General features: G+C 43.4%; 4 protein-coding genes across 7 annotated transcripts; 2 read left to right on the forward strand and 2 right to left on the reverse strand.

The window, feature by feature from the left end:
* Positions 1–10,725: 10,725 nt before the first annotated feature.
* Positions 10,726–12,477, forward strand: LOC110486671 (cytochrome c oxidase subunit 6A, mitochondrial). The gene is made up of 4 exons (XM_021558440.3): positions 10,726–10,862; positions 11,423–11,500; positions 11,910–12,052; positions 12,206–12,477. The coding sequence occupies exons 2-4, from the start codon at positions 11,425–11,427 to the stop codon at positions 12,293–12,295; spliced, it is 309 nt and encodes a 102-aa protein (XP_021414115.2). The 5' UTR covers positions 10,726–10,862; positions 11,423–11,424; the 3' UTR covers positions 12,296–12,477.
* A 346-nt stretch (positions 12,478–12,823) lies between these two features.
* Positions 12,824–19,987, reverse strand: LOC110486668 (armadillo repeat-containing protein 5). 4 transcript variants are annotated; one of them, XM_021558437.3, is made up of 8 exons: positions 19,672–19,987; positions 18,955–19,460; positions 18,793–18,823; positions 18,595–18,705; positions 16,252–17,146; positions 15,274–16,145; positions 15,038–15,170; positions 12,824–14,948 (listed from the first exon to the last, which is right to left on the reverse strand). In XM_021558437.3, exons 2-8 carry the CDS (start codon positions 19,360–19,362, stop codon positions 13,457–13,459), a joined length of 3,942 nt encoding a protein of 1,313 aa, XP_021414112.3. In that variant the 5' UTR covers positions 19,363–19,460; positions 19,672–19,987; the 3' UTR covers positions 12,824–13,456. The 4 variants fall into 4 exon arrangements, with proteins under 4 accessions (XP_021414112.3, XP_090053089.1, XP_090053091.1 ...); XM_090196963.1 differs by having other exon boundaries at positions 19,647–19,966; XM_090196965.1 differs by lacking the exon at positions 18,793–18,823 and having other exon boundaries at positions 19,647–19,975.
* A 348-nt stretch (positions 19,988–20,335) lies between these two features.
* On the forward strand, positions 20,336–23,167 carry LOC110486670 (uncharacterized). The gene is made up of 2 exons (XM_021558439.3): positions 20,336–20,486; positions 20,732–23,167. The coding sequence occupies exons 1-2, from the start codon at positions 20,372–20,374 to the stop codon at positions 21,331–21,333; spliced, it is 717 nt and encodes a 238-aa protein (XP_021414114.1). The 5' UTR covers positions 20,336–20,371; the 3' UTR covers positions 21,334–23,167.
* On the reverse strand, positions 21,485–24,024 carry LOC149978939 (uncharacterized). The gene is made up of 3 exons (XM_090196966.1): positions 23,256–24,024; positions 22,883–23,123; positions 21,485–22,454 (listed from the first exon to the last, which is right to left on the reverse strand). Exons 1-3 carry the CDS (start codon positions 23,565–23,567, stop codon positions 21,736–21,738), a joined length of 1,272 nt encoding a protein of 423 aa, XP_090053092.1. The 5' UTR covers positions 23,568–24,024; the 3' UTR covers positions 21,485–21,735.
* Between the last annotated feature and the right edge of the window lie 264 nt (positions 24,025–24,288).

Below are 24,288 nucleotides of genomic sequence, written 5' to 3' on the forward strand. Positions count from 1 at the left end.
TCAGAAAGTATTCATTCCCCTTGTCTTTTTCTACATTTTGTTGTGTTACCGCCTGAATTTAAAATGTATTATGTTGAGATGTTTTGTCACTGGCCTACACATTATACCCCACAATGTCAAAGTGGAATTATGTTTTTAGAAATTGTCCCAAATGTATTAAAAATGAACAGCTGAAAAGTATTGAGTCAATAGGTATTCAACACCTTTGTTATGGCAAGCCTAAATAAGTTCAGGAGTAAAAATCTGCTTAACAAGTCACATAATAAGTTGCATGGATTCACTCTGTGTGCAATAATAGTGTTTAACATGATTTTTTGAATGACTACCTCATCTCTGTACCCCACACAAACAATTATCAGTATGGTCCCTCAGTCGAGCAGTGAATTTCAAACAGATTCAATCACTAAGACGAGGGACGTTTCCCAATGCCTCACAAAGAAGGCACCTATTGGTAAAAAAGCAGACATTGAACATCCCTTTGTCACTAAAAAGATACAGGCATCCTTCTTAACTCAGTTTCAGGACAGGAAGGGAACTGCTCAGGAATTTCACTGTGAGATCAAAGGTGATTTTTTAAAAAACGTTAAAGGGTTTAATGGCTGTAATAGGAGAAAATGGAGGATGGATCAACAACATTGTAGTTACTCCACAATACTATCCTAGAATACATAGTGAAAATAAGGAAACCTGTACAGAATACAAATATTCCAAAATCTGCATCCTGTTTGCAACAAGGCACTCAAGTAATACTTTTAAAAATGTGGCAAAGCCACATTAACTTTTTGTCCTGAATACAAATTGTTTTGTTTGAGGCTGTCACGATCGTCGTATTGAGTAGACCAAAGCGCAGCGTGGTGTGAATGCATGATTTTAATGAAAGACGGAAAAAAACACAAAGTATACTAACAAACAAACTAACAAGACGACCGTGACTGCTATCAAAACACTGTGCTAACATGCAACGTAACATAGACAATAACCCACAAACCACAATACAAAACAGGCTACCTAAATATGGTTCCCAATCAGAAACAACGACAAACACCTGCCACTGATTGAGAACCATATCAAGCCAAAACACATAGAAACAGACTAACTAGACATGCAACATAGAATGCCCACTCATATCACACCCTGACCAAACAAAACATAGAAACAAAAAACTCAAATAATGGTCAGAGTGTGACAGAGGCAAATCCCACACAACACATCACTGAGTACCACTCTCCATATTTTCAAGCATAGTGGTAGCTGCATCATGTTATGGGTATGCTTGTAATCGATAAGGACTAGGGAGTTTTTTAGGATTAAAAAAATAAACAAAATGGTGCTAAGCACAGGCAAAATCCTACAGGAGAACCTGGTTCATGCTGCTTTCCACCAGACACTGGAAGATGAAATGCTCCTTTCAGCAGGACAATAACCTAACATACAAGGCCAAATTAACACTGGAGTTGCTTACCAAGAAGACAGTGAATGTTTCTGAGTGGCCGAGTTACAGTTCTGTCTGAAATCTATCTGAAAATCTATGGCAAGACCTGAAAATGGTTGTCTAGCAATGATTAACAAGCAATTTGACAAAGCTTAAATAATTTTGAAAAGAATAATGGGAAAATGTTGCACAATCCAGGTGTGGTACACTCTCAGAGACTGACCCAGAAAGACTCAAAGCTGTAATCGCTGCCAAAGTTACCCTACATAAACAGTTACGTAAATGTGATATTCCTGTATTTCATTTTTGAATATATTTTCAAAACTTCATCAAAGCATGTTTTCACTTTGTTATTATCGGGTAGTGTGTGCAGTAAAATACATTTAATCAATTTTGAATGAAGGCTGTAACACAACAAAATGTGGAATAAGTCAAGGGTTATGAACATACTGTTGCATTTAAATGAGTCTGTTGGCAACTTGGCATGCTAAAATCATCTCATAATTAACACTTTTCAGCCCCTACATATGCATAAAATGACCAGTCCAATCAGTCCAATAGAACTCAACCCTTTCACTGTTTCCCAGCTATTTAACCACTGGTTACAATAACTGAGTATATTACTGAGTATATTTGACACCTTAAGACCGAACTGAAGTCCACCATACTGGATTTTAAGACCATAATTAATTCAATTTTAATATTGCTCCTGACGTTCAGTTATTAAGATTATCAAGCTTTGTCAGATGAATTCACTCAATGTGAAAGAAAGATCATACAATAGACACTTAACCGCCTTTCTGTCCACAGACACCTCCATTTCCCTGTTGACTCTCAGTGACGGTATATGGAAGATTCCACTATAAAGCCCTCACATCGCTCCCCGTCTCCGTCTCCATTCCAAATCCCCTGCTGACTGAGTCAGACAGTGACAATATTGATGGTGTATTCTCAGTATTAAAGGTTTGTTTTAGTGTCTACAGCCAGGGTTACCCCACCAAAACAGACAGGCAGGGTCTCTGTCCAGCCACTTAGAAAACAGAGTGAGATAGTCTGATGGATACGTGTCTATGCTTTAGCAACTCTATGCATTTTTCTTTCTTTGTTATTTCTCATGTTTTTTTGTATATACTATTTTGATATTGACTACTGCACTGTTGGGAAGAGCTTGCAAGTTAAGCATTTCACTGTACTCGTGACAAATAAAACTTGAAACTTGCATCCTTTTGCATCAGCTGGTAGTGCATTGTCCTTATTTTGTGTATTGAATTACACTGAACAAAAATATAAATGCAACATGTAGTGTCGGTAACATGTTTCATGAGCAGAATTAAAAGTCACCCAGAATTTTTCAATATGCACAAAAACCTTATTTCGCTCAAATTTTGTGCACAAATATGTTTACATCTCTGTTAGTAAGCATTTCTCCTTTGCCAAAATTATTCATCCACCTCACAAGTGTGGCATATCAAGAAGCTGATTAAAAAGCATGATCATAACACAGGTGCACCTTGTGCTGGGGACAATAAAAGGCCACTCCAAAATGTGCAGTTTTGTCACACAACACAATGCAACAGATGTCTCAAGTTTTGAAGAAGTGTGCAATTGGCATGCTGACTGCAGGAATGTCCACCAGAGCTGTTGCCAGATAATTGAATGTTAATTTCTCTACCATAGAGAGAAATTTAGCAGTACATCCAACCGGCCTCACAACCGCAAACCACGTGTAACCACGCCAGTCCAGGACCTCCACATCCGGGCTTCTTCACCTGTGGGATGGTCTGAGACCAGCCACACGAACAGTTGATGAAACTGTGTGTTTGCACAACTGAAGAATTTCTGCACAAAATGTCAGAAACCGTCTCAGGGAAGTTCCTCTACATGCTTGTTGTCCTGACCAGAGTCTTGAACTGACTGCAGTTCGTTTTCATAACTGACTTCCGTGGGCAAACGCTCACCTTTGATGGTCACTGGCACAATGGAGAAGTGTGCTCTTCACAGATAAATCCTGGTTTTAACAGTACCGGGCAGATGGTAGACAGCGTGTATGGCGGCGAGCGGTTTGCTGATGTCAACACTGTGAACTGAGTGCCCCATGGTGGCACTGGGGTTATGGTATGCGTAGGCATAAGCTACGGACAAGAAACACAATTGCATTTTATCAATGGCAATTTGAATGTAGCGAAATAGCGTGACAAGATCCTGAGGCCCATTGTTGTAACATTCATCCGTCGCCATCACCTCATGTTTCAGCATGACAATGCACAGCCCCATGCCACAAGTATCTGTACACAATTCCTGGAAGCTGAAAATGTCCCAGTTCTTCCATGGTCTGCATACTCACCAGACATGTCACCCATTGAGCATGTTTGGGATGCTCTGGGTCGACAGTTCCAGTTCCCGACAATATCCAGCAACTTCGCACAACCATTGAATAGGAGTGGGACAACATTCCACAGGCCCCAATCAACAGCCTGATCAACTCTATGCGAAGAAGATGTGTTGTGCTGCATGAGGAAAATGGTGGTCACACAAGATACTGACTGATCCACGCCCCTTCCTTTTTTTTAAGGTATCTGTAACCAACAGATGTATATCTGTATTCCCAGTCATGTGAAATCCATAAATTAGGGCCTAATGAATTTATTTCAATTGACTGATTTCCTTATATAAACTGTAACTCTGTCAAATCTTTTAAATTGTTGCATGTTGGGTTTATAGTTTTGTTCAGTGTATAAGTAAACACAGTACTGTTGGGTGCACATGTTTGCATTAGTGAACATAGTGAGAGATTGACTGTACCCACAGGGAATTAAACCTCTGAACCTTTTGCCCTGTGTCTTGACCAGACCCCTCCCACTTTACACCCACTCCTAAGCACCCTCTAGCTGACCCCTCTGTGTCAGTATCTCTACTGCCCATCTCATTCCCCTGATAGCTGTTTCTACATGTCCTCTAACTCTCAATATTCACTTTCTCCCTGCATCTCTATCTCTCCACATCCAAGGCAGTATATCTACCCTGTCTATGCTGTTTGCAATTTCCACTTTCATAGAATTTCACATGAAGGTGTGTCCTTACAGAGCTTCTTTATCTTCCATCCCTCACCTCTTCCCTCTCTTCCTACTGAACGACAGTCAAAACCTCTAAAGGAAATATTCAAGCCCTTCGTGCAATCGGCAGAGCTGAAAAGCTTTCCAACGACGTAATAGTCACAGGTCTTGATTTGAAACGTTTCTACTTCATCTGATCATGACTTGCCTAGTCCCAACCTCATTTGCTACCCACCAGACAGTGTGTGAAAAATACAAATGAGCTCTGGTACTGTCCAAGACAGTGATGCAGAACAGTGTTTAAATTCAGTTCAGGGTCATAAAAAATACAGACACGAATTGACGGACTAGCTGTTCGAAGTGCCCTCATCAAATGCTCAGTATACTATGTTTTCAAGACCCATGTCGTAATGTTTGGATATGCAACTCTGTACCACAGCAAAATGACTTTAAACAACAATGGATCACCCCTCACAATACATCTGATACAGACAACATGGATGTGACCATGGTTGACCATGTCATTTCTGTGACTAAACCAAGACAAAGAAAGAAAATAACTAGAAAGAATTTGGTTGAGTTCTTTTTGACTGGTGTAAGTGTGAAGTGACTTTATTGGGGCAGAAGTACTAAATGGTCTATATCAGACCCAGGAGCCCCTCTGGAGCTGGCATGGCCTGATTCGACTCGTCTAACAGGGCACATGCTCTCAACTTATTGTCAACGCTATGCCAGGGTGGCACTAACCGCTCACGCCATCTCAATCTTTATCTTGGCATTTTGAAAGCATACAGTCAAAGTGTGCGAGTTTTGCATGTGTGTATATGTGTGTGTGTGTGTGTGTGTGTGTGTGTGTGTGTGTGTGTGTGTGTGAGTGAATGTGTGTGTATCAATGTAAGCCTTGATGAGTGCGTATGCACACACACAGTAAAACATAACATGTGCCTACAATAACACAGGGCCAGACGACCAGACTGCTTGCCTGCATGACTGGCTAACCCTAACCCTGACAGCCTGACTTCACGCCTGGCTCTCACTGCTGTTTGCATTGGAGCTGGAAGCTCCTCAGACAGAGACGGGAACACTCAACAAATAGTGTGAAAATAAAGGATTCACACTTATAAAAGGACAGGCTGGCTCACACACAGACACAGAGGAAACTCACATGGTTACACACATCATATACACACAGACACAGAGGAAACTCACATGGTTACACACATCATATACACACAGACACAGAGGAAACTCACATGGTTACACACATCATATACACACAGACACAGAGGAAACTCACATGGTTACACACATCATATACACACAGACACAGAGGAAACTCACATGGTTACACACATCATATACACACACACAGAGGAAACTCACATGGTTACACACATCATACACACAGACACAGAGGAAACTCACATGGTTACACACATCACACACAGACAAAACGGACATGGTTACACACATCGCACACAGAAGAAACTCACATGGTTACACACACATTACACACAGAGACACAGAGGAAACTCACAAGGTTACACACACATCATAAACACACAAAGACAGTCTTGTAGGCTGAAGAGGAGTTGAACTGATTTCAGGGAACTAATAGCCTACTGAAAGTAGGTTCAAAAATATTTGGGAAATTACAGTGAGGCATAATTTTCTCTAGGATCACATATGGATGTTGAGGGAGAAGTAATAGGCATCTAGGCAAGTTAGAGAAACACCAAACAGGAGGGTGAAAATCTTTGTCAATTGGATATCCTGCCATAGGCACACAATGCCCCATCTGGTGGTCAGTAAAAATACTGTACCCAGACCGTAAAAAAAACATTGAGTTGGTTGGTTGGCGTGCATTCATGGATGCCAAGAGAGGCCAGGCTTCCCCACAAAAATCACCAAGAAAATAATATTTTAAAAACATATAAAATAATGTATATTTTGTGTTTAATCCTTTTCCTTCAAATCACAAGAGGCTGAATGTACAGTCGTGGCCAAAAGTTTTGAGAATGACACAAATATTAATTTTCACAAAGTCTGCTTCCTCAGTTTGTATGATTGCAATTTGCATATACTCCAGAATGTTATGAAGAGTGATCAGATGAATTGCAATTAATTGCAAAGTCCCTCTTTGCCATACAAATGAACTGAATCCACAAAAAAACATTTCCACAGCATTTCAGCCCTGCCACAAAAGGACCAGCTGACATCAGATCAGTGATTCTCTCGTTAACACAGGTGTGAGTGTTGACGAGGACAAGGCTGGAGATCCCTCTGTCATGCTGATTGAGTTCGAATAACAGACTGGAAGCTTCAAAAGGAGGGAATCATTGTTCTTCCTCTGTCAACCATGGTTACCTACAAGGAAACACGTGCCATCATTATTGCTTTGCACAAAAAGGGCTTCACAGGCAAGGATATTGCTGCCAGTAAGATTGCACCTAAATCAACCATTTATCGGATCATCAAGAACTTCAAGGAGAGTGCTTCAATTGTTGTGAAGAAGGCTTCAGGGCGCCCAAGAAAGTCCAGCAAGCACCAGGACCGTCTCCTAAAGTTGATTCAGCTGTGGGATCGGGGCACCACCAGTACAGAGCCTGCTCAGGAATGGCAGCAGGCAGGTGTGAGTGAATGCATCTGCACGCACAGTGAGGCCAAGATTTTTGGAGGATGGCCTGGTGTCAAGGGCAGCAAAGAAGCCACTTCTCTCCAGGAAAAATATCAGGGAGAGACAGATATTCTGCAAAAGGTACAGGGATTGGACTGCTGAGGACTGGGGTAAAGTCATTTTCTCTGATGAATCCTCTTTCCGATTGTTTGGGGCATCCGGAAAAAAGCTTGTCCGGAGAAGACAAGGTGAGCTCTACCATCCGTCCTGTGTCATGCCAACAGTAAAGCATCCTGAGACAACTCATGTATGGGGTTGCTTCTCGGCCAAGGGAGTGGGCTCACTCACAATTTTGCCTAAGAACATGAATAAAGAATGGTACCAACGCATCCTCCGCGAGCAACTTCTCCCAACCATCCAGGAACAGTTTAGTGACGAACAATGCCTTTTCCAGCATGATGGAGCACCTTGCCATAAGGCAAAAGTGATAACTAAGTGGCTCGGGGAACAAAACATTGATATTTTGGGTCCATGGCCAGGAAACTCCCCAGACCTTAATCCCATTGAGAACTTGTGGTCAATCCTCAAGAGGCAGGTAGGCAAACAAAAACCCACAAATTCTGACAAAGTCCAAGCATTGATTATACAATAATGGGTTGCCATCAGTCAGGATGGTTAATTGACAGCATGCCAGGGCGGATTGCAGAGGTCTTGAAAAAGAAGGGTCAACACTGCAAATATTGACTCTTTGCATCAACTTCATGTAATTGTCAATAAAAGCCTTTGACACTTATGCAATGCTTGTAATTATACTTCAGTATTCCATAGTAACATCTGACTTTTATCTAAAGACACTGAGGCAGCAGACTTTGTGGAAATTAATATTTGTGTCATTCAAAACATTTGGGCAAGACTGTACTGAATCTCACCGGAGAAAGCTTCCGAGCAAGTGAAACAGCGCCCCTCTGTCACTGTATGTGTAGTTCCAAAAGAGTATGACATTGTAGCCACCTGTAGCATTGAATGCAAAGGAAGCCAGCAAGCATTTGACCTCCCATGATGAAAAAAGTATAAAATAATAGCCAATCAGCGTTGATCTAAACTGAGTGAGCTCAACTGTGAATGGTCCTGGTGCACCAAAACAAAGTGTCAAGAGTAGCCAACTTGGATTTGGTGTGACTCCTATCAAATCGTATCGAGAGCATAAGTCATCGGCAGAAATTGTCCCTTTCCTAAATTAGCCATGGATGGAGATATGGATTTGGACTTGTGGTTTTACTTAATTCTCCGTACTGGCCAATGATCATTACTCCGATTCTGATCCAACCATTAATTCGTACAGTGTGCCCCTGGCCTGAAAGGATGGACATTCAATATGTAGCTAGATGTAGAAGGTCAATGTTAACTTGCTAACATGGTTCATGAAAGAAAGTTAGGCTAGCTAGCGAGCAAGCATTTTAGCCAGGTAACCTAAGACAACAACAATACATTTGTGTACTGTATGAAAAAGTGATGGATCGTTTCGTCAACATGAAAGAGAGGAGGATGGCATTGGCATTTCTCTCCAAGTAGGGTGAGTCAACATGTTTATTCCTCTTGCATGAACGAGCACACAGAATTCAGAAACATCAACAGCCACATCATATTTTTCTTACGTCGATTGGAGTAAATGTTTTTGGTATATTTTAGTTGTCACTGTATTAGACTAAGCATAGGTGATTTGATGATGTCGAAATGTTGAAATTGAAATGGTGCTGGAATAGTGTAGGCAGCTCCTGTTTCCTTTGCGACTTGCGGTAACTCTCCGTGGTTCTAAATCCATAGTTGTTTAGTGGGCCGAAAATGTCGGAAACAGTAACTTGCTTGATCATGCTGTAGGTCATGTAGCTAGCTGTTTGTTACATGCAATATGCTTTGTGGACTTCACTGGACAGAGGTTGCTTGTCGCTTTTGTGATGAAACAAAGCTGTAGTTGAATTTATTCTGCCACTGTGTCTTATTGTCTCGGCCTTTAGGTCTATATATCAAGGCCGCAAGGCACATGAACTAACAGGTTATAGAGCAAACAACGCAATTATTACACATAGGTTGTAATATGGCTTTTCTTACCCACGCACCGCTACTGTTCTGATATGATAATTATCTATAGTGAAGTAATACTACACTTCTAGACCTATTTGCTATCTCTTCTTTGAATGTCAATATTCAGTATTTCATTTCAAACCCAAATGTGCAGCATTAAACCCATGGTTCTGTCAGCTTCAATACGGTAGGCCTACACCATGGACACTATTATCTGACACACACACACACACACACACACACACACACACACACACACACACACACTATGAGAGAGATAGCTCAACATTAAGCAATACAAAATTCAGGCTGCAGTCTGTAGGCATCGAACGCTCACTGCCTAGGAAGAGGTATGGGTGCTGCACTGTGACTGCCACTGACTAACCGGCCGGAGATCTGGGCATACTGTTACCCTGTGACACACAGTGGGAGCTATTCCTGAACTTGTACACGTTCCAACTGGACCAGATTCAAGTCAGACTTCAGTAAATTAAAAGGACAGGTCAGCTGCACCATAATTAGCAGACACACCTATCAGTCATATTCACTATTTCCGATTGTACAGGCGGACACGGACCATACTCTATGTCACTGAAGTATAGTTGATGAAAATACATTTTTCTACAAATGCCAACCCTATGAAATGAGGTGTGCTGAATTGCTTGCTCTTGTGAACTCTTAAACAAAAACATAAAGGAAATACAGACCATCTATTTCAAAGCTTCATCAGGCGCTATTTTCCCATTTCAGACCCTTTCCCGCCATCTGATCAATATGTGATGTCGTTCATGGTAATCTCAATCTCACGTGGATGTGGTCATGCGCAGAATTAAATTGAACAAAACTGCGACCTATGACTGTTACAGGTGTAGGATCTTAATTGTAGCCGGTTTTAGTGTAAATGCCTAGCATATCAAGTTTTTATTTGGTCAAGTGCAAAAGTGCCTAGCATTTACACAGCAGGAAAATAATCCTGCAGCAACAGAAACGGTGAATTATTATGTGGATTATAATTAGCCTAATGTATATTTTTTCTTAACGGAAAATCAAGTCTGAAATTTCAAAGTGCAAATTACAAAGTTCAGAGGTTTTAAATTTCCAGCATTGCAGGAAAGTTCTCCTCAAACAGGGTGATCCTACTCCTGTACACCGCGCTGGTTTGATAGGTCTACCGCAGATTTTAATTAATTTTTCAGTACACACACACATCTCATGTGCAGTTAACAAAAATACTAATTTTATGTATTTATTTATTTAACCTTTATTTAACCAGCAAGGGCTCATTGAGATTAAAATCTATTTTTCAAGAGCGCCCTGGCCAAGATAGGCAGCACCAAGTCATTACAAAAAAAGTACAGACAGACAACATGAAAAAGTACAAGTAATCTAGTAAAAACCATTGAATTCACAAGAGTATAAAACAGCAAATTAAAAACAAAATCCTTCATCAGTGATTTAAAAACACCAATCAAAAACAAAAACACAACAGACAATGTCAAACACCCATCCCATTCCTTTTGCACTTGACCAAATATAAACTTGATATTTCTTGGCAGACAGACAGGTTGCAACAGGGAGGAGTCTCACAGTTCTGTTCAGTCCAGGTCAGGCTGAAGGACAAACAGACATAAAGGTGCAGAAAGAGAAAGGGACAAAAGACTGACCAACAAAATTAAAGGTGAGTTAAACTTTTTGGATAAAGAACAGAAAGGTTTTACAGATGTTATGGTATTTGTTTAATTTTTGCTTCCCAAGTGTTTCCCATTTCAGATCACCAGTAATATCAACAGGCCTATGGCATGGCTTCTGTCTGTTTTGAAACTTTACTTTTAATTTAGGTATTTAAAACCCAATATTTATAAAATGTATTTGACTTCATTTGAAAATGACTAGGTTCGACATTTACTGTCAGTTAACATGTATTGTGAGCCATTTTAATGGGTATCTTATCTATGGAGGTTTATTGAGAGCTTCAGCTTGACCTACTTACTGTTGCTGGGGTAGAGGAGCCACAATACAAACCTTTAACATGGATAATGTGTGGGCCTAGACCTGGATGATTTCATCTTGTCTATAGGGTGTAATAAATTACCTTTAAATATAATAGCTCTTTTCTAAAAGGAATAAATCTACTCATCTGAACATAGCCTACTGCCTCTGTCTACACAAACATAGAAACTAATTTCCAGTTCTATCCTCTGTCCATTGGTTTAAGAGTTGTCTGTCTGTACTCCACAGGAATGGCGTCTCCTGCATCGATGGCGGCCCGCAGGGTATTATCTGCTGCATCACACGCAGGCCATGAGGGAGGATCAGGTGTGTGTAAAGTACTTAACTCTTCTCATATTGTGTTATATTCTCTCTCTGCTCTACTGCCTGCACCTTTTGTGTTGAGTTGGGCTTCTGGGTTTAATATTAACAGAGGTTTGTGGAAAGTTGGCAGTCTTCCTCTTACATTCATTAAATGTTTGTGCTCTGCTGTATTTAGGCCTGTCAGGTGACTTACAAATGTATCATATTGTAATTGAGGCGCTTCTGTCCTGCATGTCAGAGCCTGAGACAAGGAACCAAGGCTGAGTCACTGAAATCTGAACTGGATCATCAGTGTTTTTGAGCTGCTCTGTTACTTAGTTATGCTGGTGTTGTGATGTACCCAAGCCTTGATAACTCAGGGTCACACAGAACTGTTGAATCTGATCTAGCGGAAATGGTTTGACCTCCACAGCTAGGACCTGGAAGATCCTGTCGTTTGTGTTGGCTCTACCTGGTGTTGCCGTCTGCATCGCCAACGCCTACATGAAGATGCAACAGCACTCCCATGAACCCCCTGAGTTTGTGGCCTACTCACACCTTCGCATCCGCACCAAGGTGATACAGGAGGCACTCTGATAACCAACAGACTAACTTCACTCACAGTTCATCTACATGTTAGGATTGTTAGTAGTAGTGGGATGTCTTTCTGAACATAGGTCTAGTTTTATCCAATCTATCCTGAATGATGAAAACAACTTTCTCTTTCAGAAATGGCCCTGGGGTGATGGCAACCACTCTCTCTTCCACAACCCTCATGAAAATGCTCTTCCTGAGGGTTATGAGGGCCTCCGCCACTAAGGAAACCTAACTCTATGCTGATCATCCACCTTCCCTGATTACTACGTGCTGAATAGCTCTAATGAACCTGGCATTATGCTACTGACCAAGGGGCCAATTAGCAACACTACTGACTGTGGTGCTCCCAGTCAGATAGAAATAAAAAATATATACTACTTTTACTGTAATCACACACACACACAGTGGCTTCTCATTTGTTTACCTCCAACTGTCTGATATTATGTGTAAGATGAATGGAACTAGTATGTAAACATACATATATTCCAGTTCTGAACGCCAAACACACATTGAGGACAAGACAGACCAACACAGACGATGGCTGTGCGTAGTGGGTGTGGCCTTGCTCTTACCTCTAACCACAGAACATTGGCTGTCATTTTCTGTTCATTTCCCGACAATTCTACATGTTGAATCACCACTGTTCGTCTGAGCACCGAGCAGGGGATCTACTGCGCATAGCCAACATTCGTGTTGATCTGTCTTGTCCTTTAGATACAGTATGCCTTTTCAGACAGGACAAAAGAGAAAGACATCCAAGCAGATTTATTGAGGAGCGTGGATTCACATGAGGCGAGTGAAAGCTGATCTCTGTTATCGTCACCTTGCAGCTACTCCTAAAGTTCACTTTATTTACAGCATATACAACATGGCACCCAGTCCCACCTGATTATTAGAGTCATCCAAGTCAATACAGGACATTTACAGGACAGCTGTGTATATTTCAAAATCAAACTGAAAATATAAAAAAAAGTTAACATTTACATGCAACAAAAGTATTTAGCATATTACATTATGCTAATGTTTTCATTATAATACAACTTAATTTACAGTGCACCATGAGATAATTATTTTCCTCATGATTCACTGTCTGAGAACCCATCCCTTTAAATGGCAGCATGACTCCTTTAAATATAAATGTAATATTCTGAAGAAAATCATTCAAACTTCAATTACTTTGTAAACACCAATTTTGGAATATAAAAGGTTATGTGTTGTGAGACAAAGACATATATTCACAAGGAAGGAAGGCTAATCATGTTGTGAAGACTTCTCACAATGACAAACGTTAACTTCAGTGTCATTGGAGAGACAATCACATGTTCTCCTCTCCTCACCTCCATCTCCATCCAACACCCCTCTTTCCTCCTAGCCCTCCCCCTCTCAGCTCAGGGCCATGGTGGCCAGACTCACTAGGTCACGTTTCAGAGTCTCTGTACAGTCTGCCTCTCTGGCCAGTCTGCGCAGGCAGTCTGCAGCCAGGGAAGAAGGGCGGGGCTGGGAGAAGCCCTGAGAGCCCAGCAGTAGGGACAGGCAGGCCCTACCCAGTCCAGGATAGCTGTACCGTTGGGAAAACCAATACACCTGTGGTAGGAGGGTCCATCTACCAGGACCACCTTTAGAGTCCTGTACAGAATCCACAACCTTCTGTGTGTTTGAAACACTCCGCAGTTTAGAACGTCTTTTGCAGCACTTTGAGGCAGAACTTGATTTCAGCGGATTGACACAAGTCTCCAGTCCTGAGGTTGTCTTTGGTGCACTAATGCCCTTCTGGCCTGGTCCAGGGGCAGAGTGCCGTCTACCCTCTGTCTGCTGACAGGGTTGGAGTCCAGAGCCATGTAGTGACTCAGCCTGGCCTGCTGTCACTGTGGGGGCCAAGGAGTCTGTCTGGGCCTCAGAACCACTCAACTCTAGTCCAGATGTGCGGTTTGCCAGGCTCTCGTCAGCAGACTCTCCCTCTGATCCATATTGGTCCATGTTAGATGGAGGCTTTTTGCCAACGTCTGCAATTCGACCAGCATTCTTGGCAGAGCAGGACAGCAAAGACACACACAGATCCTCCACCTCCCTCTGCAACTCTGTCACCAAAAACCTACAGGCCCCCATCATCGTCTCAGCTAGGGGGGTCTTCTGGAAGCTCTGTGCCTCTGGTGAGGGTTCTTCTGCCCCGTCTCTCCAGACACCCAGCCCCTCAGAGGCCAAGGATCCCAAAATCTGACACTCTCCTCTGCCTTCTCTCTCCGTCTCATCCCCCTGTTCCTCTGCAGTCTCTCCATCCTTGTTCAGGCGACAGCCATGCAGATAGTGCAGTACAGGTAGCAGCATGCCTTGGCTCACATCCCTGATGGGGATGGCCTCCCCAGTTCTCCCTTGAGCCTCTCCAAAGCTCCCCCTCAACAGGGCCCTGAAGTACTCTGACCCCACCACCTCGGTTCCCTCGGCCCCAGCCACTGCTTCCCTATTGGCTGACACCTGGCTCCCATCATCCAGCAGGAAGAGGAGGTCAAAGGTTGAGTCATTGTAAGCACAGATATTGACCAGACGAGGCTTTTTTAAGGGAGGGGGTGAAGCTTCACCGGTTTGTGAGACTGACAGGGGTTTGATAGGACTGAGTACCCTGCACCTTCTTTTAGCCAGTACTGTTTTGGGGCAACCCATCAGACTAGAGAGGCATCCAATCAGCAGGGAGAAATATAGAGAGTGGAGCTGGGGGGCGGAGACATGTTGCGGTGAGTTGAGACAATCTGAGAGGAGTCGTCGGCATTCACTGGTGTGATGGTCTTCCTCTTCCTCGTCCTCATTACATCCAAGGGGCTCCAGAGCCAAGAGTAGACCACCGTTGTCTAGAAGAAGTTTCTTCAAGAGAACCTTGTTACTGTTAGGGAACACAAATTGATGTCAGATTTCAGTTGGTATTTCTTAACATTCCACCAGTGCCATTTCACACAAGACAATTTGGCTTACCCATTTACTAGTGGTAGAGACAGAGCACAGTTCAGCTTGTCTGACTCTGAGCCTGACAGAATCACATGGCTCAGTACTCCAGAACCAAATCCAGACTCACACTGAACACGTAGATTACTAAGCAGAGCAAGACCTAAACACAAATGCACAAGAAATTATACCCCAAAATTTACAGCAGTACTATTACATAAAACTAAAAACCAAACTTTATGACCAAGTACATCAATTAAACTTACCAAGCTGTTTCACTTTGGCCTTGACCCTATCAGTCTGCCTCTCTCCAGCTCCCCAACTCTCAGGGTCACTCCCTCTCTGGACCAGGTGATGGCGGATCAGAGCCACTGAGCCAGTCCTGACCAGCGCCTGCAGACAGTTGGGGTTGCAGCTCAGCCGGCACAGCATGCGGAAGCACCTGCCGCTGGGGTCCTGATGCTGGCTGAGGTAGAACAGTAGGCCAGAGATGATGCCCGAGTTGACCAGAGCAGCGCTGGGGTCCGTGGCGTGAGAGAAGCGTGAGAGCAGCAGCAGGATGGGAGACTCTGGGGCCCAAGGCTCAGGGTGGTAGGGGTGGTGATAGGCCTGGGGTCGGGACACTGTGGGAGGGGTGTCGAGGGGCACCACACTGGAGCGGGTGGTTGAGGGGACACGTGGCCTTTTCCGTGGAGGGGAGGAGAACTTGGATGGGGAGACGGAAGTGAGGGGTGGGATAGTTGAGGAAGGGAGAGCAGAGGTAGAGGAGCCAGGCTGGGCTTGGGTGGTGGAGGTAGAGGAGCCGGGCTGGGCTTGGGGGGTGGAGGTAGAGGAGGGCAGAGGGACACAGGGAGACAGATCAGCGGTTTTTGAGGGAGATGACATGTGGACCTGAGCTGGAGAACTCATTGAGGTAGAGGGGGTGGATTGACTCAGAGATTTGGGTGCGGATAAGGGAGTGGAGGAAGGTAGTGAGCGGGTAGGAGATAAGCATTTTAAAGGGGAATGACAGTCAGTGGAAGAGGTTTGGGGAGAAGAAGAAGGGATATGAAGACTCCCCCAATCTCCCTCCGTGCCTCCAGGAGAGTCAAGAAGATCCCCCTCAGAGGAGATCAAACCTTCAGACACCAACCAGGACCTGGAGGAGCAGCAATAGGACAGGTCAGATATCCATTTTTACAAAACTCAAATAAATCACAGGTGCACAAACTCAGAGGGGGGCAAAGGTGAGTCTGTTCACTCACCTCAGGCTAAGAAAGCTGGATGACCCAAGGACATGCTCCTTCCCCATCTCCTCTTTCCTGTTCCCCTCTGGGGGAGGGAAGTCAAATGAGTCGAAACATGACGTAGACAGCAGCTCTGAAGCAAACATGGTAGAGGTGAGGCTCACATCCATCTTCCCAGCAGATGGCTCCTCACCTTTAGCCAGCTCCACTAACCGAGCAACTAGCAGGGGGACTATTCCCAATTCTTGTAACTGTTCCAGGGCAGCTTCGTCATAGACAAAGTCAACACAAGCCAGAATGACCAATCGGTCGAGGGGGTGGCTCTGATGGACACCAAGGAAGCCAATCAACACCTCCAGACCGCCACTCTCCTTCACTTTGGCCCGGTTCACTGCCTCTTTGCAGCATAAGCAGAGAGCCTTGAGGAACACTCCAGACTTCAGGCCGTCCTTCTTGACCTCCTCCGTAAACTTCTGGATTACCCCCAGGGAACCCACCAGAGGACGTAAGCAGCCTTGAGTGCACATGTTGGCCAGGGTTTTCAACGCAAGCTCCTCAAAAGGTTTAGCGGCCTCTCCCGAAGCCATGACACCTAGCTGAGCTAGAACCCCAGATCGGGACACCTCTCTAGCACACTCTACACCACAGCTCCTGGTGAGCTCATGGAGGGTCCGGAGTGCTGCTCTCCTCAGCCCCAGAGGGTACTCTGGAGCAATGAGCGGGGCGAGAGCAGTCAGACTACCCTGGGTGAGCAGTAAAAGGCGGTTTGAGGGGGTGTCTGCAAGGTAGAGGAGGGCACGGGCAGCCGACTGAGCACACTCTAGTTTAGAGGAAGGGGCTTCCAGTGGGTCATCAGAGGGAGGGGATGGGGCAGAGGCAAGAGAGACGCAGAGGAGCAGGAGTGGAACACCACCTGTGTCGAAAACAGAAAAGCAATTATTTTTCAGGGACAAAATCTAATGTTCAACTTATACAGTACCAGTCAAAAGTTTGGACACACCTACTCATTCAAGGATTTTTCTTTATTTTTACTATTTTTGATATTGTAGAATAATAGTAAAGACATCAAAACTACGAAAGAACACATATGGAATCATGTAGTAACCATAAAAGTGTTAAACAAATCAAAATATATTTTATATTTGAGATTCTTCAAAATAGCCACCCTTTGCCAAGTGTGTGCAAAGCTGTCAAGGCATTCTCTCAACCAGCTTCATGAGGTAGTCACCTGGAAGGCATTTCAATTAACAGATGTGAGTTGTTAAAGTTTATTTGTGGAATTTCTTTCCTTCTTAATGCGTTTGAGCCAATCAGGTGTACGCAGAAGATACCCCTATTTGGTTAAAAAAAAAAAAAAAAAAGTCCATATTATGGCAAGAACAGCTCAAATAAGCAAAGAGAAATGACAGTCTTTAATAGAACTTTAAGACATGAAGGTCAGTCAATCCGGATAATTTCAAGAACTTTAAAAGTTTATTCAAGTGCAGTCGCAAAAACCATCAAGCGCTATGATGAAACTGGCTCTCATGAGGACCACCACAGGAAAGGAAGATCCAGAGTTACCTCTGCTGCAGAGAATAAGTTCATTAAGAATCACCAGCCTCAGAAATAAATGCTTCAGAGTACAAGACACATCTCAACATTAACTGTTCAGAGGACACTGCATGAAATCAGGCCTTCATGGTCGAATTGCTGCAAAGAAACCACTACTAAAGGACACCACTAAGATGAGACTTGGGCAAAGAAACACGAGCAATGGATATTAGGCCGGTGGAAATCTGTCCTTTGGCCTGATGAGTCCAAATGTGAGATTTTTGGTTCCAACCGCCATGTCTTTGTGAGACACAAAGCAGGTGAACAGATGATATCCGCATGTGTGGTTCCCACTGTGAAGCATGGAGGATGGTGTGGGGGTGCTTTGCTGGTGACACGGTCAGTGATTTATTTAGAATTCAAGGCACACTTAACCAGCATGGCTACCACAGCATTCTGCAGCAATACCACCTGGTTTGTGCTTAGTGGGACTATCATTTGTTTATCAACAGGACAAGTGAAGCTGGTTGAGAGAATTGCAAGAGTGTGCAAAACTGTCATTAAGGCAGCTACTTTGAAGAATAAAACATACAAAATATATTTTGATTTGTTTAACACTTTTATGGTTACTCCGTGATTCCATATGTGTTATTTCATAGTTTTGATGTCTTCCCTCTTATTCTACAATGTAGATAATAGTACAAATAAAGAGAAACCGTTTCCAAACTTTTGACTGGTACTGTACTACTAAACAAAAATACCATCAGAAAGTGATGTACAAACAGACACAGGCAGCCAAAATCATTACAATTTTTTTTTTTTACTTACCGGCAGAGTGGATAAGTGTGGAACTCTCTGGGTCCATGGCCAAGTTCCCCAAGGCCCGGGCTGCTCTGTTCTGGATTGTCTCCATGGCTACATTCTTCTTCAAAATGCCCACTAAGAAAGGAAGAGCAAACTTACATTTCTGAAATTCTCACCATCATGTGAAATGAATGATTTAAACTTATTGTGATAGTCACTTGCCCACAATAGATATTCCATCAAGCTTCCTAACCTTTAGAGGGGAGAAAAACATTAAATATCATAATGTAAGTCACCACTGTCCAACTTTTCATACTAAACATTCATATTCAATCAATGTAAATGTGTAGCAGCCCTGATTTGTCCTACACCCTTCTGTCTCACCTCAACTCGTGTCTGTCTCTCAGTGCAGCAGTTAGCCAGGATGCTGAGAGCCAGGTCCAGAGTCTTCCTGGAACACTCAGGGTGCTTTAGCAGGTCCAGGAGAGTGCGCAGTCCACCCTGGCCTCGGAATCGAGCTATCCCACTGCTTCCTCCTTTAATGTGCTGTGTGCGGATGGCCACCAGTGCTCGCCACTGCCCAGCTTTGACCCTTTTGGCCAGCTGTTTGTGTCCACTGGTGTCCAGCCCTGCAGTGCCTGGCTTGTGGTCCTCGGCTGCTGCTCTCTCTGGTTTAGAGAGCTGTGACAGGCACCAGGTCAGAGAGGTCTCTGGGGAGGCTGAGGACACTTCTCTGGGGTTGCCTGCCCATGTCCCATGTTTATGGATCCCTGGCACTGGCTTTGACGCCATGATGCCACTAATTGTCTCCAACCCACCTGCTCTTCTGCTTATCCTCACTAACAAGTCACTTCAAACAGAAAGTGATGACATGGATGATGACAGGGGGACTGAGGGGCAGAAATGTGGATCATTATTTTTGTGCATTTTACTTTTCAATTTTCTTAAGCTACATCATAAAGTTATACAGTATTAAACATGGTTAACAAATGATCTCCTCTAGTGTATTTAAATCTTAATCCATTAAAAAAAATGTGTAAAACATTTCTGGAAAAGAACAAAAATACTACAAATACCGGCATGACAAGTGGAAGAAATTACCCTTTGACCCAACTTCTCAGCAATGCTGCTGGGAGTTGAAGTTTGTCAACCTCTCGTCCACTCCCTAAAAAAACAGGCCTCTGTATGCGAGAAGGCCCAACAAACAATCACGGTGCGTTATTGTGCGAACACAAGTGATATAATCTATGTTTTTAAGTCCCATCTCAAGAGTAATAAAGTATTTGCAATGACTAATTATTCCCACCGACATAATTAATTCAATCAAACGAAGAATAATCGTTTTAGCTGGCCGCTAACGCCATCTTTTAACTGGACGATAAACAGGAGGCGCCACGAAAAGGGGGGAGGGATGTGTGAAGGGGTGGGTCGTTCTATTTAATCATGGGCCTTGTAGTCTCAGCTGTTTTACAACTATCAGAATTAAGTAATATTTCTCTATGAAAAATAACAACTCCCAAAACATGCATAAATGACTCCTCGTTTCAAGCCATATCTATAGCAACTGGTGATGGTTGTTAAGTAAGCAAAATACATATTGTTTCGTTAGAACTGTAAAAACTACATTTTCCATATTGCTCTACGATGCAATTGCTCCGCTCACTGGGAGGTGCTGGAAACAAGTATGGGGTTGTTGTTATATTCATCGTTTTAGTTGATGCGGGGGAAAAAATTATCGCATGCCATAGCAGAGTTGTTAAATTATTGGTTTGAATTGCTTGTCATATCCTACTTCAAACAAATGTCATTGTCACTGAGTAACACAATGGATGTTATTGAGACGGTTGTAACAGAGAGTATTGAAGGAGATGAAACTCCAACGGCGTCCAGTTTGGATCCAGATAAATCGAAAGCAGGTCAGTGCAACTTGTCAGCAGATTGCATTCATCGTTATTTGCGAGGAGCTCGATGAGTTTGTGGTTTATCACTGATATTTATCAGAATAAATTGAATTGGCTCTCAAAGTTTCTCAATAGGGCAAGTTTCTGTAAACACACGGGCTATGAGGAAAACACATGACAAATTAATAAACAACATTTAACAAATGTATTTGAATCATATTGTTTTTATATATACACATTTATCAACTTCCCTTCTCCAGAGTTTGTATGGACTTTACAAGCCACATGGCAACTTGTCCAAACCCGCCTCGAAATGGACCAGGATTTTGACCAGCCAGTGTGCAAGAAAAAGAAACTGTGGGAGACAGTGGCTGAGAGAGTGACTGCCAAGCTAAGAGCAGCTGGGAGCACAGATGTCACAGTCAAGGCCTATGAGTGTGATCTGAAGTGGCGTAACATGTTGGCCACATACAGGAAAAACGCTGAGAGGTCCAAGAGACTGGGGGCCCAGAGTGTCCACTGGGAGTTCTTCAAGGCCATGCATGTGGTCCTGGGGAAGAGTCGAGAGGAGATCGAGGCACAGCGCAGGTCCAAACTCAATGGGACCAAGCTGGGCAAGGCTATTGCCAGCAAGCGGTTTACCCCCATCCTTCCGACACCCTCCCTGACAGCTGCCCCCTTTGCTTCCAGGCCCCCCCAGGATGTCCTGCAGCTGTACATGGAGCTGCAGGAGAGGAAGATGAACATGTGGGCCCAGCAGAAGGCCCTGGAGGAGAGGAAGATAGAGGCCATCAATAATCTAGCCCGTGCAATCTCCGGTTTGTCTCACAGTCAAAACAACAGTTTCCAGCTGCCAGAGTAGCAGTACAGCACACCCGAGGAAAGGAGTTCTCATGGAACTAAAAACTTTTGGATTTTGTGTAATATATAGAAGCTTGTGCATAGAATGAAAGACTGCATCATGCAAATGTTTCTTAAGCGTTCAACCATTCAGCTACTTTGTGTTGTCATGATTTGTCATTGTATACGTTTTTATTATGCTATAATAACACCATTTGACAAAGGAGTTCACTGCAGGAATTCCCTGTAATACCTGTGAATGAGAAGAAGGCTACACAGGGCATATTGTACATAGATCTGCCATAGGATACAAATAATCCTACATATGTATAAAATACAAGATATTGCTGTGATACTCTTCCTTTTTAACAGAATTTATATTGTATATTTTATCTCAATACAAACACAAAAATGATAAATCACTTTATGTACTTCCAGAATCCAACTCTTTGTACAGCAAATCTGCGATGGCTTCCCTTCTCCTCACACCCTCCTCATCACACTCCCCCTCTCCCTCCTGTGTCCCTGCCTCCCTCTCAACCTGTCCGTTGACCACTTTCCCCATGTCCAGAAATACATTGTGGAGTATGCAAGCAGTGAGGACAACTGCTTTGGCTCTTTCATAGTTCCCCATGTCCAAATACCTGAGCCTTTCAAATCTGGCTTTCAGGTCAGCCACAGCCTGGTCCAGGAGGTAAAAATGTGCTTCCAGGGACCTGTTGTAAAGATTTCCCCTGAGGCTACAACCCACTGCGTACGGGGTCAATATCTGGGCAGAGGCTGGATATCCAACTCGAGCCACTAGGCAGGTCCCTGGGGGCATCATCTCAGGGAGCTGTTTGAGTTTGTCCCTCAGAGCACTGGCTCTATCCAGGTCTGATCCCTTGCTGATTCTGCAGTGTATCAACCTGCCTGTATGGTTACACACCAGCTCCAGGTTCAGCCAGGAGTCGGGATGGGCCTCCTTCATCCTCTTTACCTCTGGCATCATGCTCTCCACATCCTGTTTGCCAATGGGCAGGCGGATGGGGATGCGGGTGTGCCCCAAGACTCCCAGGACCCTGGGGACGCCCTTCTCTTCCAAGCCTTTGGCTTTCCCCAGCAGGCTGGAGAGGGGGGGGAGGTTTTCAATAGCCTCAATGCCTGGAGGAGAGAATGACCAGAAACAAACATGGGTGATGGAGTAAATAGTGTGTAAATTGTTTGAAGGTGAACATTTCAGGATATTGTAATTCAGTGATATTCTACGTCGGTGGGGGGGAGGTCGCCCCCCCCAAAAAAATTGTATAGGACAATATACAAACGTTTTTGTGAAAGATAATTGGAAAACATTTGAGTAAATGTATTGATGCCTTTTCATTTTGAAATTAATGCAATTAATTTAAGGTTATTTGTTGATGTAAAAATCTACATTGACTGATTTTAAGGTTGTGTCATCTGATTTGGGGTGGCAAGAAATGATTGGGGGGAAAATGGGGTCCCCAGAAATACTGGCGGATAAAATGGGGTCCCTGCTGAAAACGTTTGTATAACACTTTGAATTGATCCACACTGAACAGCAGTCAACATACCAGTTGGCCATCTAATTTGTTGGTCCTCAAGTGTGTTCACACGCTCACAAAAGGAAAAGAAGATCCTATGAATGTTTCCTTTTTCCAGGCGGAAACTGGTAGACACAGAGCGATAGCTGAGGCGCTTGGAGAGGAGGGTGAGGGACAGGAGAACAGTGTGGGACAGGGATAAACGGGCACGTCCTGCCATACGGCTCTGATTGTATCTTGAGTTTGAATTCTGGAGGAGATCTGTAATGTACTGAGAAATTAAAATAAACATAAATCAGATCTGTGCACAGCAAATGGTGTCATCTCAAATCTGCATTAGTGTGGGGATGGAAAAATAGATCAAGCCACAACAGTGAAGAAAAGAAGGCCTACTGAAGGCTACCTGAACTGCAGCGTTTTCCTCAGCATCAGTTAACTGTTGAGATTCAGACTCCTCTTCTACATGAGAAAGTGTTGTAAGTTCTGTTGTTGACCGAATTTGGTTTTGCTGTTGAGGTTCTTCCACCAGCTGAGACAGTTGTAGGTAGATTGGTCCAGGCTGGTCCTGAACCTTTGCTAGGAGGTCAGCTTCCAGAATTTCTTCCACTGTTCGGTCCAATCGTTGCTCCAGTTCGTCTTGAGAAAGAGGCTCCCATTCACGCTGCATCATTTCGAGCACAGCTCGACCAGCCGACTCAACATAATTATTATCCATGCGTGTGCGTGATGCTGAGCGCAGTGGAAAATGTTTGATAAAGGACCACCGAAACGGTAACGTTATCCTGAATACCGTATTTAATATTTTATTTGTTTTGCTGATTCACTCCTTTAAATAGTTTATGGATAATGCCATGATTGTTCAGAACTTGGTCTGCCAACACACTAAATTACAGGCTAGCTAACGATCTAAAATGTATAATACAGGGTCATTTATTATCACAGATACATACTGGTAACTAAACTAGCTAATTTAGTAAAGTGGCTATTATTGCGTTATATCGAACTAGCTTGCTAATCCACTATGTCCACATCAGTAATTGTGTAGATTGCTTAAATTAGATACCTGACACCTGAGATGCAAATAAATTAGATAGCTGAATATTTGTTCTGTCTAGCTAGCTAGCTCTCATCCATCCTGCTAAAAACAAAAATAGAATCTTCTTCTTTAAAGTATTATGGCAGACTACACCTACTGGTGTATTGCCGCCATCTACTGTACGGGGTCGTCTTTGATATTATTGCAGTACGAACTATTGTGGTGGTGGAAAAGTACTCAATTGTCATACTTAAGTAAAAGTAAAGATATCTTAATAGAAAATGACTAAAAGTGAAACTTCCTTATATTAAGAAAACCAGATGGCACCATTTTTATTGGCAGATAGCCAGGGGCACACTCCAACACAATTTACAAACGAATCATTTGTGTTTAGTGAGTC

Source organism: Oncorhynchus mykiss, chromosome 13, assembly GCF_057628025.1.
Source record: "Oncorhynchus mykiss isolate SJ-2025 chromosome 13, ASM5762802v1, whole genome shotgun sequence".
Lineage (NCBI taxonomy): Eukaryota > Metazoa > Chordata > Actinopteri > Salmoniformes > Salmonidae > Oncorhynchus > Oncorhynchus mykiss.

Bases quoted from the DNA above. Each gene is read 5' to 3' on its own strand.
- LOC110486671 (XM_021558440.3), top strand. From the start codon at position 11,425: ATGGCGTCTCCTGCATCGATGGCGGCCCGCAGGGTATTATCTGCTGCA. The intron at 11,501-11,909 runs GTGTGTGTAAAG...TGACCTCCACAG, and splicing joins AGGCCATGAGGGAGGATCAG to CTAGGACCTGGAAGATCCTG. The intron at 12,053-12,205 runs GTGATACAGGAG...TTTCTCTTTCAG, and splicing joins ACCTTCGCATCCGCACCAAG to AAATGGCCCTGGGGTGATGG.
- LOC110486668 (XM_021558437.3), bottom strand. From the start codon at position 19,362: ATGGCGTCAAAGCCAGTGCCAGGGATCCATAAACATGGGACATGGGCA. The intron at 18,824-18,954 runs GTGAGACAGAAG...TCCCCTCTAAAG, and splicing joins AGAGACAGACACGAGTTGAG to GTTAGGAAGCTTGATGGAAT. The intron at 15,171-15,273 runs GTAAGTTTAATT...ATTTGTGTTTAG, and splicing joins GGCCAAAGTGAAACAGCTTG to GTCTTGCTCTGCTTAGTAAT.
- LOC110486670 (XM_021558439.3), top strand. From the start codon at position 20,372: ATGTCATTGTCACTGAGTAACACAATGGATGTTATTGAGACGGTTGTA. The intron at 20,487-20,731 runs GTCAGTGCAACT...TCCCTTCTCCAG, and splicing joins TCCAGATAAATCGAAAGCAG to AGTTTGTATGGACTTTACAA.
- LOC149978939 (XM_090196966.1), bottom strand. From the start codon at position 23,567: ATGGATAATAATTATGTTGAGTCGGCTGGTCGAGCTGTGCTCGAAATG. The intron at 23,124-23,255 runs GTAGCCTTCAGT...TTAATTTCTCAG, and splicing joins AGGAAAACGCTGCAGTTCAG to TACATTACAGATCTCCTCCA. The intron at 22,455-22,882 runs GTATGTTGACTG...TCTCTCCTCCAG, and splicing joins ACAAATTAGATGGCCAACTG to GCATTGAGGCTATTGAAAAC.